The sequence below is a fragment of the Scatophagus argus genome, chromosome 6, assembly GCF_020382885.2.
Source record: "Scatophagus argus isolate fScaArg1 chromosome 6, fScaArg1.pri, whole genome shotgun sequence".
Taxonomy (NCBI): domain Eukaryota; kingdom Metazoa; phylum Chordata; class Actinopteri; family Scatophagidae; genus Scatophagus; species Scatophagus argus.
The window spans coordinates 4312696-4330536 of record NC_058498.1 but is presented as its reverse complement, the minus strand read 5'-3'; the positions used below and the strand labels follow the sequence as shown (position 1 = coordinate 4330536).

Sequence of the window (17841 nt, the reverse complement as noted above, 5' to 3'; positions counted from 1 at the left end):
CCTACATAGAGTACCAATAAAGTCCTTGGCCACTGTGGGCTCCACAGTGCGCAGTTGATGCAGATTCAGTTCAGTGAGTCATACCCACAAGAATCTGGCAGCTGTCCCAGGCAAAACATAGACCCAAAACTTGTTAATTATGCAGTGTTATGCATATGTTGAACAACGATTTTAAAGTGTGAGCATTTCATCAAGTGTAAAAATCACATTTGCTCTACGTGCTATAATGTTGTAACAAACTGAGAAATCAAATGCGGTGGGTTTTCTTAAAAAAATGATAAGAAAATAAAGAGTAAACTGGTTTGAAATGCAGTTCAATGGCTATCATAGTAATGCCTAGTTGTACCACGAGGTGGCGACAAATGTTACATAACAGCAGCTGGCTTCGCTTTGTTGTTGTAATCTGTCCAATCAGACCTGTCGCTGTCCTGACTGACCGCCAGGAGGCGACGGAGAGCGGAGGCGGGCTTCTTTGAACTCCCGTCAAGTTCAGAGCTGCCATTACCGTACATCCGTTTAATCATCAGTTTCTTCAAAATAAAAGACATAGAAGAAGAAGAATGATATATATTGGCAGCATATATATTTTTACATACACATACTGAATTTGACTTCTGCATTTGACCCATCCTTAGTTGAACACACATGCAACACCCGGCAAATTACATGCAGTGAAACACACACAGGAGCAGTGGGCAGCGTCAAGCGCCCGGGGAGCATGTTGGGGGGTTAAGTACCTTGCTCAAGGGCACATCAGCCGGCTAATGGAGGAGGGGGAGCATTTTTTCGCATTAATCACTCCACCACACCAGTCAAAATGTCATAAATCTGACAGTCGAATCAGATTTATCATAACTTTTGGCCTACGTTAAAATTACCAGCATGTAACATGGGTTGTTCAGGGAGAACTTGAACTTAATACACTGGATTTGTGCATTCAGGCCTAATAATACACTACTGGGCAACTTTATTATCCTTGACATTTAAGAAACTTTAAAAAGCAAATAGCACTCACTGAAACAGAGGCACTGAGAATTGCTTTCTAACTTTCAGGTTACACCTAGGGGCAATGTAGACTAGCCACAGGGAGAACATGCACAGAAGGGCCCAGACCGGGATTCAAACCTGGAACCTTTAGCTACGAGGTGACAGTGCTAACCACTGCACCGCTGTGCTAGTTGATCTGCATCTTCTATTAATATTCCAAATCTAAAATATAGTGTAACAGAAGACAGAGCATCGATATCGAGACAACACTGAAATTGTATTTAAACATTTCACAGAAGTAACATTAATATGTTAAAATAAATGTATACTTCAAACCTGATATTAATATATAACACTAATCTATCTCTTCACAAAGTCAGCCACTGGTAACCAAGTGATTGTTTCAAATGCTTTAAAGCCCATCCTTTTATTTTGAAAACTCCCCACCGGAAGTAGCTGCTGTGTTATGGCTCCGGTTACTTCGGTTACTTTCAGGTTGACTGTTGTCACCAGCAGCTTCACCATCCTCCCACAACATTGTGTCTGCGCTACAATGCGATCGTGCGCGATTAGAGCATCTTCTCAAGAGTACTGAATCATGAATTATGGATTTAATGATGATGAAAAAGAAGAAATTCAAGTTCAAGGTGGATTTTGAGCTGGACGAGCTCTCCTCGGTCCCTTTTGTCAACGGTGTCCTCTTTTGTAAAGTCAGACTGCTGGACGGCGGATTCTCCGAGGAGTCTTCTCGGTGAGGATGTTTGCTCGTAACGCAGTCAGAATAAAACACCGACTGAACCTGCTGTCGTTACTCTCTGGTTAAGCTAGTATTGAAGCCCTCGCACACAATGTTATGCTCCTAGCTAAGCAGCTAACAGGCTACATGTCGTTAAAATCATGCTAACGTCAGTCACTGGTCTCAAACCGTAACGGGGTTTTTGCTATTCAAACTCAACGTTCCCTTTGAGTCAGTCCTGTTTTAACTGAGCTTGGCAGGCTTGCAACCCAGATGTTAGCATCGACTGGAGAAAACAAACACTAGTATATGTGAGAGCAGTTGCTTTGTGATATCCGTCATTTGACTGGCATTTTCTTTACATGCGGTTGCATTTCACAAGCTAACTTCCTCGCTGACTGTGCAATTGATTTCTGTGCATCAGCGGACTTCTCACATCACTGCCATAAAGCCAAACGCGACTCCTCTGTCTTTTGCTGCATAATCAATAAGAGTCACTCACATCCTGGATTGTCTTTGGCCCCCGTTTGGCCATAAAGCTCTGATTAAAGTACATGGATGGTGTAGAACAGCCTTGCTTTGTCAACCTGTTTGATTATAAATGGGTCAGTGAAATGCAAGGACAAAACATAGTCGTAAACCCCAAAATGCAATAGGACTCTGCTGTCCCAGTCAGTTTCCGTCCCACACTTGTCAGTGTTGTCCTGCCTAAATGAGTGGGAAGGGTGTGTTTGTATGATGACAAAAATGCGGTGCTTTACAGAAGATGTTTCATGTTTACACTCATACGATTATGGAAGGGAATCAGAAGATGGCTACCATATAATAACTGGTATCTGAAAATGATGTGTCTCTATAGCCATTATATTCACCCTGCGGTCCACAGCAGGGTCACTGTGATGCTGTTACTGCTATTAAGTTTAACCAAGAAAACACTTACATCTTCTCTGTAAACTGTTGGGTTTCCACTCATAAATTAAACGGACTGCTAACATTTGACTTTCACGGAAAAGCATTTGTTTTGGAGTGAGTCTGTAGAGATTAGATGGCTTCACCCTGTTATATAACCAGCCCTCTGTTTGCTCTACAGTAAGTAGCTCTTATAAAATGGTTAAATATAAAAGCCCAGTGTGTTGGACTTTGTGAATCAGGGTGCTTCTAAGGTCACGGCATTAAGATCATTTTAATATTGTCACACGTGAATACCCTCTGCAGCCAAATGAAGCCACTGCAAGAGGTTCTTTAATCCCATAACCCAGACAATGAAGTTCATATGACTGAGAAATCTAAATAAAACACAGTGCTCTGGCCCTGAAATGTTATATCAAGCCAGCAGAGTTCACAGTCACAGGTCTGAATGTCATTACGCTATATTCTTCTGCAGCAGCTTGATTTTTTGAGTCATCCTGACTGTGAGTGTACGGGAAGTGAGGACTGTTGTTTTATGAACCCTTCTTTTCCTTTGGTGTGGTTTGTCACCAGGACTGCACTATTGTTTCTGCACAAATCAAGTCCTCCTTGTTATATAAGTTTACTTTTTTGACAGTGTAACACTTTTTGAATAGATTTATTTGCTGCCTTTAAAAGGAGAGCAGCTGTAGTTTAACAAGATATCTGACCCCTGTATAGAGACGAGAGAGGCGATTTCCGCTTGTGCTTGAAATCAGACTTACTTACACTCTCTAATAGTATTTTGCTTCACTCAGAAGTGCAGTGATTTACAGTACATGCAGTTTAACACAGTGTCCAGCTGGCTGGGAGTTCCCTCTCCCACTCTTTGAGTTCACTCTTGGAAATTTATCAGCCTTCGCATGAAGGAGGCAGAGACACAGTGAACAACACTGGCCTGCATATTCCATCAGTCTTAAATGTGTTAACAGGAATCTGCACATCATGTTTATGGTCTTAAGTCATCAACACTCACTGCACTATAATGTCTCTGTATCCTTCAGTTATCGTCTCTTTTTGTCGCAGCTATAGATGCAAGCTTTTGTCAGTTTTTGACTTGTGTGATTGTAATTTGTACTGGATCAGAGAGGACAACCATCAGCTCTGCTTGCAACAAAATCCAGCAAACGAAAGACATGCAGGCTGTCTTAACAGAAGGGAGTTGGTTTGGTGAGTGGGAAAGGAAAGGATGCCAGTGAAAGAGAGGCCATCTGGGGTATCGTAATGCTGCCCACGCAGCCATGCGTTTTACTTTGATTTCATCTCATCCTTTCACTTACTACACCTCACTCTCATTTTAACAACGAGCTTTTGGCTGAGAATGCATGCACATGTTTTACTTTTACGCTCATGCCAATGTGATCTACACCTGCTGTTGTAACCTTTGGATTCAGTAATCAAGTGAATCAATAGAAAATTACAGGCCTGTGTTCAATTAGCTTGTTTATTAACTGGCCAGAAAAATCTGGCACTAAGCACATAAGCTTGTGCTGGCAACTTGAATCAGTAGCCTTAAGCGTGGAAGAGATGCTAGGATTGTTAATCCAGCAGTCATTCATACTAAGTGGTTTTCACTGTTATGTAACAGTGATATTAAAATTAATGAAATGAAATTGTGCTCCCACAGATGAGATGTGATCAGGGCTGCAAAAACAAGTGACAAAGCAGGAATTCAGTGGTACTAAAAAATCTGTAATAAAAACAAATAGTTTTGTTAACATCATTTTTCTGAAGGCAGTTTGTACGGTTGTGGATTAAGCTGCATGATAATCGACATTTTCTTGAGAACTTAGAACGTAAACATTTCTTTCCATTTTTGCATACAAGTAGCCAATTCTTTCAGTGTTACACAGAGTGCTGAAGCAACCATACAAAAACTCTTATAAACAATCAGTCCAAATGTTATTTTGAACTGACTGCCTGAAGAATAAGTAAACAAGAGGCATATATACACTTCCTAGCCTAAAGACATACTGTATATGTGCACATGCGCATTTGATGCAAGATTTTGATATCTGATCTATGGACACAGCATTCAGGATTGATATCTGAGTGCCTGTTTTTGTTTTTTTTTTGTTTGTTTGTTTTTGTCTTTTATTGCATATGAGCTACAGTGCATCTGGTACAGTTAATCAGGGGTTATAATGTAAGTTGTACAAACTGCAAAACGAATGCACAACAGATGCTTGATATCTGACCTTACAGAGTGTTTAAAGATGGTCTAAGTCTTGGTGATTTTCTCTCACAGGGAGCCAGTGCAGGCCAATTGTGTTCGATGGAGGAAAAGGTTCTCTTTCCCCTGTAAAATGAGTGCCAACGCGGGGACGGGTGTACTGGACCCTTGTGTGTGCCGTGTGTCTGTCAGAAAGGTACAGTATGTGGCTGTCACACTGCAGATGTCAGACTTCAGACAAAGCTACCAGTGTGGTTGTTGATCCATAATTGAATGTTTTGTATGCAGATGTTCTATTCAGTGTAAGGCTGCAGTGAAAAGGAGAGCCTCATCCTTGCTGACTGTATTGCTGTACTTAAATTCTAGTTTTGGTTACGTAGACTTTTATGGGGCTAACTGAAACCTGAGAGTGAAATCTGAACTCTAAAAATGTGAGTCAGCAAGCACAGCAATCTGAAGAAAACGGACTCATCACTTTGAAATCTTTTGTCACTCATCCTTTTGCTATCCTTTAGCCTGTAACACAAATCCATGCTGTGTCATTTTACATAATTATTAAGACTATAAGGGTTTTAACAACAGTAAAAACATGGTAAAAAACTAAAATGGCGCTCAGAGAGCTCAGACTCCACCAAGGCTTTTCTATGATATGTGGATCTGCAACCAAACTTGTATATGTATGGATATAGTTCCCAAATGATCAGAATTACGTTAATATATGGTTGTGCGTTAGCTGACGTGTCAGCATCACATCTCAGTCATCACTTATGATCCACTAGAAGTGTTTGACGGTATCTGCATGAGTAGGGGGCTTGCATGGAGCAAAAACATTTTATTAAGCTTTCATTTCTCTTCCAAGTATTTTGGAACTCAAATAAACACAACTGACTAGCAGGTGACGATGACCAGTGTAACCTTTGACTTGACTTGAGTTATTTGAAGCTTTTTTGAGTAACATTTTAATTTGAATGTTTATGCTTCTCTTTTCCAGGAGCTGAAAGGTGGAAAGGCTTATGCAAAGGTAATACTTCACATATGTCTGTTCTCCAACCCCCACCCCCTAACCTAAACTCCAGGTCACTTAGATTTACAGTAATCAGCCATATTTATGTGGGTTCCCACGTGAGCCCGTAGAAAACAGATGGCCTGCAGTGCCTGCAGGTTGGCTCATTATGTCATGTGTTCTTGTTGTTTGAAGGTAATTATTTATTGAGCTAAACCTCTTCTTGTGTGCTTGATAAAAGCCTTTCCCCTCTAAATATTATAACTGCGGAATTAAAAGAAATGAATTTGAAGTTTCTCTCGTGACTTGTCATTTTACATCCAGAGACTGTCACAGTGCAGACTGGGCAAAACATCGGTCTTCTGGGAGAAAACAAAGGTCACCTAGTGTCATTCTTTCTCCTTCAGCTTGGTTTTGCAGATCTGAATTTAGCAGAGTTTGCTGGCTCAGGGAATACAACCCGCAGATGTCTGCTAGAAGGCTACGATACCAAAAATACTCGCCAGGATAACTCCATTCTCAAGGTAACACTGAAGCTATAGTAAAGTACAGCAGTCACATCCATCTGATTTGACTCTTTTAGCAGCATACCCTGTTGTTTTGAATACAAGCCTTCCCTGGTATTTTTCTCTGCCAGGAACCAAGCATGGAAAAGGTTTTTGCATAAACATCAAGGCTTGCATACAACAACACCAGGTTCCTTGGTAATCCATCAGACCGTAGGCAGAAGTAAACCTTTGAAGAAAAAGAAGAGTGGTGTTAAATGTGGAAAGGGATAGAGAAATGTAAATTTGGGCTACACTACAGCCATTACCCACTTTATTTCATGAAGAATCATAGTAGTCTTTAATTTAAGGCAAAACTAAAAAAGAAATAAGAAATGTCACCAAACTTTTTGAGTTAATCAGGGAGTACAGATTCCTCATTTGTTTCTGAGATGTGCTTTGACATTTTTGATTCTTGTATGTCTGAACCAAAACACCTTTCCTTATCTTTCTTAAAAACTAAGAATCCATGCTGACAGAAACCTTGAGTGGGTATCAAACCTGAATCAATCACCAAGTCTCTTTCTTTTCATAGGTTATCATCAGTACACAGCTCATGTCAGGAGATCCCTGTTTTAAAACGTAAGTAAAAGTAATGTTACTCAACTTTAAACTGATGCCAAATCTGCTTAGGTTTGCAGTTCACAAACTGTATGAGGTCAATAAGGGTTCATGTCAGCTGACTTGCAGTTCAGCCATTTGAGATTCTTTGCCATACAGTTTCGGTTGGATTGGAAAACCATTTCATAAGGTGCATAACCACAAAGTCCACGGTTCGATTCCCAGCAGGGAGAACTTTTACAACTCACCCTCTCTCCCACATTTCCTGTCTCTATCACGACTGACCATATAATATAATAATAAAAATCATTTGGTATTTTGTGTCATAATGATGACATGAAATCTGGTGCTGAGTGCATTTGTTTGGGAGCTGCACCAAGAATGCTGGTGTAGGTGTGTCAACACTGACCTATAAAAATTTCATTAGAAACAAATGAGACAGAATTATGCAAGCCTAAATAACTGCTATTCAGATGTCAAATCACTGATTGACAGCAAGTAATACACTTTAAGTTGTCTTACTGGCTCTTCTGGGTATAATATACTTTTCAGTGAAAGTATGTCGCATGCATACATACATCCGGACAGAGGGAGAAATGCTGCTTTAGCCGAGGGCACAAGTTGACCTAAAAAATTATTCAGTAGCCAGTATGTTTATGCCAAAAGCTGCACTGCATTATATATTGAATCTTGAGTATCTACAGTACTGTCCTGTAAAGTATACTCACGTTTTGCCTTAGCTGAAAAGTTATTATGAATGCTTCCTCATCTTCCCAGAGATCTGAATAATTAACATAATGAAATACAAGAAGGCAGAAAAGGTCTTATTGTTTTATCCCCTGTCATCAGGCCTCCCTCCACAGCCACAGTGATTGGGATCCAGAGTGATGGAGAGAGCCTGCTGGAGGAGAGGAAGGGAGGCGACTCACAGAAAGGCTGTTCTGGTGAGCCCAATCACGCGTCATTGCACTCCTCTGCTCTGCTTGACCCACTGATAGAGCTTTGGCTTTGGAGTTTCGTTCCACTTCCCTGTTGTCAATCTTTACCTTGCTGTTAAAGCTCTACAATATATTGATATGGACACATCCCTAACAACTCTGACTCAAAGTGATTTTAATGTTGCTTAGAGGCCATCCACATAGTTGTATAAACTCACTATGCATGAGTAGAGCTGTGCAACATCACCTCATCGTTTGTGGTGTCAGTTTCTATGATATATAGTTAGCAGATCTGAACAATGATGATGAAAACAAAACGATAAATTTATAGTACCCATATAATTTTAGGGTGGTTATAATCCAGATTAGAGGAGGGTTTCATTTATTGTGAATTGTACTTTCCGAAACAGTGCTATATTATATTTTATCAACTGTTGCCTTATTACAGCTTTGGCAGTTTCCAGCAAAAAGTGTAAGTAAAGTAAAGTTAAGTAAAAGTGCATCACCTGTAAAAGGCTTTTGTTGAAGCAGCTACAAGAGGGAAAGCCTTATTTGTCATGAGGTTTAGCAGCTTAGGTCTACAGTAAAGTGCAGAATGAGCTGCACTTTGTTGGCATACCATGTCAGTTAATTACCTCATTAGAAAAGCTGCAGGTGGCAGGTATGTATTGCAGACTGTTTGTTTAAGTCAAACAAGCATCGATTTTACCGTGCTATTCTGTCGCACTGAAGGGCACTTGTGCATGACTTGCTGTGATTATGGATCAGGAGCAGCTTTATGGAAATGACCTTCTGTGGTTTTTTTTGTTTCTTACAGTACTGTTGACAAGTTCACCAATTAAGCTTGCAGATACTGATCCGATAACTTGTAGCTGCTGCTTCTTATTGGTGTGTGTCTGCACACATTCCTCTACTCATATTCATTTAACTGCCGTGGATCTCCAATCCGGCACTATGAAATTATTTCTCTTGCAGCTGCCCCTTTCTGGTCCATTTCACTCCCTCTGTTTCACCCCCCACACCCTCTTGTGCTGTATGCTTGTTCATGTGTGAAACATTGCAGTGCAGATTGCTTGTTCCTCTTCGAAGCTTCAGAGTGTAGTGCATCTCTTTCATGTATAATTTAAACTAGTTCTTTTTTAGATTAGCTACAATCTGCCCTGAAAGCTCATACATGGTTAAAAATAGGACTGTGTGGAAGTCTGTGTATTTGTCTGCAGAAGATGATGCTATATCCAATCAGCATCATGGTGGCTTGGCTCTGCATGTTGGCAGTGTTTGTGTTACATGTGTATGAGTAGTATCAGTTCATATCAGTGGGAAGTTTGGTAGATTATGAGCGATTATGATGTATTATTTTGTAGACGTTTTTTGATATAGAAGATTAATATTCATTTGTCATTTTTAACTAATTTAAAAAGGAAGCAGTGAAGCAAATTGGCACTTCAGAGTACCTGTTTGGTTTATTTCTACAAAAGATTGTGTATGGTTGATATACTTGTATGGTCAGTTTTACTTGTGGTGTTAGCTTGATTCGAGGCATAGCAAAAACAGGATTATGACATACTGATGTACTACATGTACGTCACTAAAATACAGGAAAAAAAAACAGCAGCTGGGTCATTTCTGACGCATGCATCTAAAGGCTAATCTCTCTTGAAATGATGTGCATTTTCCTTTGCGTTTGTGAGACAGAGACCTTTCCCTCTTTTTCCTACAGACATCTGAACTCTGTGCTGTTTTCTGACAGCTCAGCCATTTGCCAGTTTGGCTTCTTCAAATTGTGTCACGTGTTCATGTTACTGCTGCTGTTTTTTTTTAATTCTCACACTTAAGACACAGATATTGTTTCATCTCAGCTGTCAAGACTGTCCTGTAAATTTGCTTTTTGGGAGTTATATTGTCCTTACATACCATGTGCATTGCAAATGATCTCCTGTAGACTGGCCCCCGTGGAACCCTCTGAGCTTGGATACTGCTGCAGTTGTGGGCAAAATATTATAATGGTATTGAATAAGGAGGTGCTGGTTTTGAGATTTTCTTGTATTTATTTTCCTTCAATTCCAGCAGCTGCTGCTGCATCCTGACACTTGCCAAATGTGGTCGCTTGCTCATTTACTCAGAGATGTTGAACTAATGAATAGTGTGAGGGAGGCAGATTGGAGTTTTCTGTGCTCTTTCAACTGATGTCTGTTTGCTGAAACAGAAGATATACTAAATTACTACGTGTAACTTGGCACAAACTGTGTATGGTTATGGTCTCAATCAAAACCTGTCAGGCTGACAACAAAATAGATCTTTCATGAATAAGCACTTTATCTGGGGCCAGAAATTCCTGGTCATGTCTGTGTAACCTGCCAGGAAGAGAGCAGTTTACCGACATGTGGCACTGACCAGTTGCAGAAGGGAGATGCCGTGTTTTTCAGGTATAATTGACCGCGATTCTTTCTCTTCGGGCCCCCATTGAATCACTTCACAAAAATGCAATCTATACCACACATATAAATCTGCCATGGTTAGAGCAATAGAACAGACTCATGTAGAGTCTTTCAAGTCTTCATTGTCTTCCTTCTTTCTTTTCTTCTGTTCTTCCTCATCTAGCAGAGAATCGAGAAGGGAAGTGTCCTGTTGCTTCTGAGGAGCTTGGGGGCTGTGGTCACTCCCGAACATCCAGCTACGCCAGCCAACAGTCCAAACTCTCAGGTAGGAGCACATTTATAAAATGTAAAATGTGTTTTTCTGATTTACTGTTCTGACCTGATGTGAGCGGCAGATGAACATAGATAGAAAATTTGTTGTTACCAATCTCAACTACATGACGCCAATCTTTTCCTTTCCTAAAATCATTTTTATTGGAGCAAAACATGCATAAGGTCAAACAGAGAAAAGCTTTTGGAGAAGAAGAAGGGAAGTGCTAAAATTGTTTTCCAGTGACGCTCCAGAGCAGACCAATTCAAACCTGAGGCTCGAGTTTCCGTTACAGGCAGATCAGATGACTGTAATAAAAGAGCAGAGGAAATAGAGAGATGCACTGAGAGCAGCTCTAATGGCCCTCTAATTTTGAATTTGAAAATGTATTTCCTGCCACATATCACTCTTGAAAGATTTATTTGAACCTCAAATTAGTGTGTGGGAACCTTGCTCTTCCGTGGCTGTAGTGAACACATGCCCTGAGATGAGTCTTACTTGAAATGGTTTCCTGCAGACATGAAGAACATGCGAGTATGTGGGTGTCGCTGAGACTCTATGGAACTGATAAACCTTTCAAAAGACTTTGCTAATTTATTTATGAATCAGCGTTTTCATTCTAATGTTAGGCGGTAAATCTGTGTCTTCTACATTTGCTTTCCATTAGATTTGGCTTTCATGTGCATATATCAGATTAACTTTGCTGTTAACATTTAAATGCATATCAGAGCATCGGTACTATTACTTCATATTTTATATACAGTATATATATTATGAATGTATGTCACTATCAGGTGGTTGCAGTCTTGAATACTACAATATACCTTTACTGGATTTCACAGGGCAGGGACAGTAACTTCACTAACAAATAAGTTTTACTAAACTACAAAAAAAAAAAAGTTGAACGATTTATATTGTGCTTGCATCCAAAGTGCTTTCTAGTTTGTCTCTCATTCACATGTACAATCACACACCGATGGCAGTGGGTTACCATGCAAGGTGTTGGCCTGCGTTGCACAAAGGCACTTCTGCATGTGTACATGATCTTGTATATTCAAGAACTGCTGGTCTGTTATTTTATTATAAAACCACTGCCCATCTCACTCAGGCTATAGCACAGGCCACTCCCGCTCCTCCAGCATATCAGAGTTCAGCCATCGGAGAAACCATTCAGTGGGCAGCACCTCAACGGGCATCGGCAGCATCCCAGAGCCCAGTGAGGACCGGGACAAAGAGTCCAGAACCTGCCCTGCTTTACCTGAGCACCCAGTCCCAACCGCCACCACTAGCAACACAGCAGGTACTCCAGTTCGGAGTGCCTCGTCCTGTGAACGACTCAACAGGTGAATTTTAATTTATCGGTCAAGTACAGAGCACAAGGAAACAAAATTTATGACAAACACAAACATGTACTTGTGATAGTCCTATTAATGAAAAGAAATCAGCATGTAAAACATGGCAACATTTTAATTGCAGGTAATCAGTATGAAATACAGTAGCAGGTCAGTTATTTTAGGGAAGTGAACAAACCAGACATGATCACATCTGGGATCTGCGTCACACTTCAGGAAACAGCTGTATTGCAATGAAAAAGCTGAAAGGCAGAGCAGCGGAAGAGTATGGTGTGGTTTCATTATATGGCGTCAACAGGGGCTCTTTGTATTTATAACAATGTTAGTCTTTGTGTTTGTGGGATCTAAAAATATCCAACAATGAATCAAGATCCTCAAACACTACACTGGGGATGGTTTTTAAGTTCTGCTATGGCATGAGGTGCAGTATACATTGACCTACCTTAACCAGTAACCAGCATTGTGTCTCACAGTTCTCATGTTATTATTACATCAGACGCTGAGGCATGTTTTACATAATCAGGACATTACTTCTCAGGTTTCTCACGGAATATTTGGCCATTTAGTGAAATTTGCTTTGCATTTTCTTGGAGTGACTTCAATGAGAAAATCGGCGCTAATCTCATATCTGTATATGTAAATATTAACCAACCATTAGCTGCTAGAGTCTCCACTGGCTGCCCGGTAACCTCACGGTGACAGGACTCCAAAAAGTAACTGTGCCAGCTGCAATGTGCCGTTTACATTTCAGTTCTTGCATGGATTAAACAGCTGAGATATAATGTGTAAATTACTGAGCTGCTAGGCAGATTTTGTTACATTTAGCCTTTGATATGCATTTTCCCCCTGCTCCAGTCTTTTCACTACGCTTTACCTACAGTCATGAGAGTGCTATCAACCCTCTCCAACTCTTTCTGATCTCACTAGCAAGATAGCAGTAGAAATGCGATTAAAAACTTACTTTTGCGTGTGGCTGGTACTGAAAACATGTCTGGTGAAAACGAGTAGACTGAAAATAATTTCCATGCTGTTTAGATGGAATCCTTCAGCTCATTGGGTAACCACAGCCCTGCTTAGCACATGAAATGATATGTTGATTCAGTATGAGAAGCAAACAGCATCAGTTTGCAGTGGAGGCCATTAGTGGTAAAATGGACACAAAATGACTTTCCAGTTTCCTCCCCACAGACACCCAGTGAAGCAGGACTCCATGGAGTCTCAGTTAAAGAGAATGGACGACACACGAGTGGATGCTGATGATGTTGTGGAAAAGATTCTCCAGAGTCAAGACTTTACACCCAGCCTGCTTGATTCCAGTGCTGAAGGTAGGCTACACATCCAAAGAAGTGACCACACCTGCAGGTTTTATTCTTTGCGGTGTCGATGTTGTTGATGTTTTAGGACAGATTTTCCTTTTCTTGTACTGTTTTTGCCAAGGAAAGGTTTTAGTTACAAATCACAACTACATTCTCATACTCTGCAGTGGAAGTAATAATCAATTACAGGATTTTAATCTGCCAGAACTTTGAAAACTGTTTTATAGAAGTCATTTTTCAAGTAAATATTTGCTAGTGCCAGGTCAGATTCTCCAGTATGAGGATTTGCTGTTTTTTTCTTTCTATGTAACTGTAAATGGAATACTTGTGAGTTTTGGACTGCTGAAATTTGTGCTCAGGGAATTTATAATTATAACTGTTTATATACTAAACAATTAAGTACAAAAATCGTAACAGTCAGGTAGGGCTGCATCTAAAATCTAATTGAACATTCTCACCATAAGATAAGATAATCCTTTATTAGTCCCATAACTGGGAAATTAGATCCATGATTACTTTCAGGATAATTCTACCAATTGTTTTGTCTAAAAAATGTCAAATATTTGTGTAAAATAAAATGTCCATCCAATTTTCTCAGAGGCCAAGGTGCCACTGACTTATCAAATAGTCTTCTGTTTCTGCTCCACAGTTACAGTTAAAATATTTAACTTGACTGTGTTGGGAATCACCCTGTGTGCCTTGACGAGTAGGACATTCTCTGAAAGAGACCTTGGTCTTTCTGTCCAAGGTCTCTTTCAGCTCAAAGCTAGGAAAAGAAGCTATTGTCAATACATGATTATTTTTAGATTGCCTAGCAACTGGCTGCTCCTCATGACAAGAATTGTACAGGAGGGTGTGGGTGTTGTCTGTACTGACCAAATGTTACTACAACTGTGTCTGCTTCAGAGGAGGGCTTGCGTCTGTTTGTTGGCCCTGGGGGGAGTACGGCCCTTGGAAGCCATCACCTTCCCACCAGGTGAGTGTGGGATGTTCACTGTACTGAAGTCATATTAAACGATTTGTCCTTCATAGTAGAGGGAGAGAGAGGTTGGACGTTTTTGTCATTGTATTTTGTCAAACGTTCAACTGTTCCAATTCCAGCTTTCTTTGGATAAGGGTGCGCAATAACTTCTGTCTAGGAGAACATTTATTTTACCATTTTAGCTTTATGGGTGGAAGAATGGGTGTGACAGTTGGTCAGCCCCATAGGATTTGGTTCAGAATGCCACATGAACTATTGGATTAACTGCAATGATGTTTTGTACTAACATTTCCTAGATTTTTGGTTTTGAGTGAAATTTCTCAGCAACGTTTGGATAGACTGCCTCTCAAAGTGAACTGTAATCATTTCAGGGATCCCTTCACTTTTCATCCAACACCATCATCAGGGCAATTTGTCCAGTACATGTCTTTATAACTACATACCTGGAAAATTATGACACTGCCACCAACTGGCAAATGATGATGAAAATACTAAAAGCACAGCTGTGCCAAAGTACATCCTCACAGTCAGTACTGTGCAAGTGCAGCTCTCGGAGATGAGACAGAAGCAAGCTGGCTCACCATTTACCTTCCACTACCAGCTCCATAAAAAACTTTACATGTGACTCAGATTGTTAAAACAAGATTAAGCAGGATTTTTTCCCGTAGGAGTCTGAGGAGGTATGTTTTCTGGAGCCAATTTAGCAGTTTACAAGTGTTTAAAAAAAAAAAAACCCTCCATAGATGGATAAATTTTGGTGCAAAATGGTATTGTAGGTATGCTGGGTAAGGGCTGGACAACGATGGCACATTTAACTGTTCATTTCTGTACTGAAATAGTAGAGAGGTTTGGTGCAGAATGATATGGGGAGCCAGTTATTAAACTGAATCACTAACTTTGTCTTTTCTTATCGTGACAGAGTTGGAGCTGGTGCATACGAGCAGGTGGTGATAAAGCGTTAGAGCTGCAGCCTCTCAGAGGTGGACTGACCCTGCTTACATCAAAACAAAACAAAAACTGCAATGCTGTGTGTTCATTTCAAACTGCATTCCTATAACACACACGTAACCTGATCAGCACAGTGTCTGTCCTGATCACTATGAACAACTGATGTTACAACAGTGCCCTCCTGTGTTCATATCCCCTACATTACACTGTGGCTCCCTGTTAGAATAAGAAGCTGACAGTTATCATCTCAATGTAAGCATACAGATATGAATTAAGAAAAACAAAACACTGATCAGATCACACAAAAATGTTAACCTTTAACTAACATGTAACTGAAACTGCCCACTCCTCATATTCTGGATGTAGATGATGTTCATCTTTTTGAGATCAATGTTGTCACTCAGCATCCAAACCCACTCAACGTAAACTGACAGGAACTGGAAGAAAAGAACTTCCTCTTTATCGAAGGACACCAGGAGAAGCTCTGAGTGCACATTACCACGATGAACTGAAATCTATAGCGAAGAGGAGTATGTGATGCATTTTCAATACATTCCCTTTGTCTCTGTGTTTGACTGCCTTCAGACGTTCTATTTAATGCTCGCCTGTAAGCTGCAACAAAGCTGTAGTTGTTGACAGGCACACTGACAACTGCTAGTGTCTTGCAGGTGAGAAAATTTTACTATACGGACAAAGCATCAGACTTGAGCTACTTGATGTGAGAATGTGTTATCTGTCTGCTATGCGGTTAGACCACTTTTGTTAAGGATTAGTTGGATCTTGGTTGAAGTTGAAGGAGGTAAGAGGTCATGTCCCCCCATGTTGGTACTTGAACAAAAAAAATGGGACAGATGACAGTTTGCTTACTTGATATCACAGAAGTCCTTGTTGGTATTAGTCTGTCACACTGCTGTGGGTTGTTTTAGAAAATCTGCTGAAAAGCTGACAACACACTCCCTAAAGATTATCCAAATGCAGAGGATAAATATTCCATGTTAGTATTATGTAGGTCCTACGGCTATGATTTTTGGCAGCGATAGCTGGGGTAAAATAGTCCTCCTAAAATATAAAAATTCTGTGCAATATGCAGTTTGCAAGCATTTTTCCCTTAAATTCACCGCCTCTTAGAGTCACTGCTGGCTGTCTTTGTTGAGCAGTAAATACCAAACAGGGACTTCTATGATGAATATTACAGAAGGGCATGTATCCATTGCCCAGCGTTTTAGCGTTCTGAATACTTACGCTTTGCAACTCAACTACATCTTTCTGAGCTGTCCTGTTGACCAGGAAGCTTGCATCAGTTAAAAATAAAAAAATAAAGATCCTGTGACATTTACAGCAATTTTGACATGTAACTGATGCATACTGTAGTTTGTTTTGTGCTTTACGTTTGTACATTGAAGGACTGTATAAGTAATCCACTGCCATCAAGAAAATACTCAACAGTACGTCTCTAAAAAGACCCACAGTGACAGTTCGGGATGATATTGCCTAATATAAACTCAACTTATTAGAAAGTCTCATGACCAATCTAACAATCAATACATGATTAGTTTTACAAACAGAACCAATCCAATTTGAGTTTTGAAATCCTGACAGTGTTATGCATGTTGACTATTTGCATCTCTGGCCTAAGAGGAGGTTAAATGCACAGTTCATTTAATCTATTAGTAAATTAGAAAAAGTACAGTACACCGTTTCCTGGAAACTGTCAGGCCTATGCATATGGAGAATATTAGACATATAACTAGTCACTACAGAGTGTACAGTATCTGTAGTATTCTGCCTCCTGTCATAAGCCATAGTAGGGGTAAGTTACTTCCCCCTCTCGATGTTCTGTTAACATCTGCACAAGCATCATCAGCGTCTGGTGTTTTGACTAAACGTCTGTGTTATCTGTTTTTATGTTTCTATGTTCTGCATGATTAAGATGTCCTTTTGTTAGCTTGCAGAACTTGACATGTCTTCGCGTTTTTCCTAATTTGTCATCGCCCCATCTTTTAATCTGAATATTTCCGCACTGAAGGAACAATTTTGCTTGCCCATTTAGCATGTTGGAAATCATTTCGTTCTCATGACTTCATGTTGAAAGCAGGTACCTGCACAGTATGACGTAACCGTAGCTCAATGTTCTCATTTTGTGTTTTCATTTTAGGCATGTTTTAAATGTCCTGTATTAAATCACATGTAAAGGATATTGTTCTTTATTTTTCATTGCTGATTTTGTGCCATATTTTTGCTAAATATTTTATTGTTAAGGACAAAAAAAGTGTTGTCACTACATAGTTGAGGCAGTGTTACGTGTATGATTCATAGCTACCAAATATCAACTGTTGGATTTTTTTTTTTTTTTTAAATAAAAATCACTTGTTTTACCTGTGTGTCACAGGTATGTTCATCTTGGTACATAACATGTTGTTACAAACATGGTTTCTTCTCTTCTGTGAAGCTGTTTGTCTATATAAACTGTAAAATGTATTCTCCTGTAAAGTGATGTTCTGCGCTGTTCTGACACTGTCTTGTGTTTCCTGTTACAAACTTGTTCTTTTGACCAACATTTCCTTCCTTAACAAGTGTAACGGATGCTTCACATATGTACCTTGCACTGTTGAATAAAATGGCTAAAAACCTTGAGCATGTATAGACTGTGCTTTAACCTGGTTG

At 39.9% G+C, this 17841-nt stretch overlaps 1 protein-coding gene across 2 annotated transcripts; it reads left to right on the top strand.

The window, feature by feature from the left end:
- The first annotated feature begins 1448 nt into the window (after positions 1–1448).
- Positions 1449–17811, top strand: fam102bb (family with sequence similarity 102 member Bb). 2 transcript variants are annotated; one of them, XM_046390900.1, is made up of 11 exons: positions 1449–1738; positions 4920–5040; positions 5836–5865; positions 6255–6371; positions 6928–6974; positions 7803–7897; positions 10496–10594; positions 11688–11922; positions 13120–13256; positions 14154–14223; positions 15149–17811. In XM_046390900.1, the coding sequence occupies exons 1-11, from the start codon at positions 1593–1595 to the stop codon at positions 15189–15191; spliced, it is 1140 nt and encodes a 379-aa protein (XP_046246856.1). In that variant the 5' UTR covers positions 1449–1592; the 3' UTR covers positions 15192–17811. The 2 variants fall into 2 exon arrangements, with proteins under 2 accessions (XP_046246856.1, XP_046246855.1); XM_046390899.1 differs by having other exon boundaries at positions 1450–1738; positions 10493–10594.
- The last annotated feature ends 30 nt before the right edge of the window (positions 17812–17841 follow it).

Coding starts and splice junctions, on each gene's coding strand:
- fam102bb (XM_046390899.1), top strand. CDS start 1,593: ATGGATTTAATGATGATGAAAAAGAAGAAATTCAAGTTCAAGGTGGAT. Junction 5,866..6,254: donor GTGGAAAGGCTTATGCAAAG/GTAATACTTCAC, acceptor TTTCTCCTTCAG/CTTGGTTTTGCAGATCTGAA. Junction 10,595..11,687: donor CCAACAGTCCAAACTCTCAG/GTAGGAGCACAT, acceptor CATCTCACTCAG/GCTATAGCACAGGCCACTCC.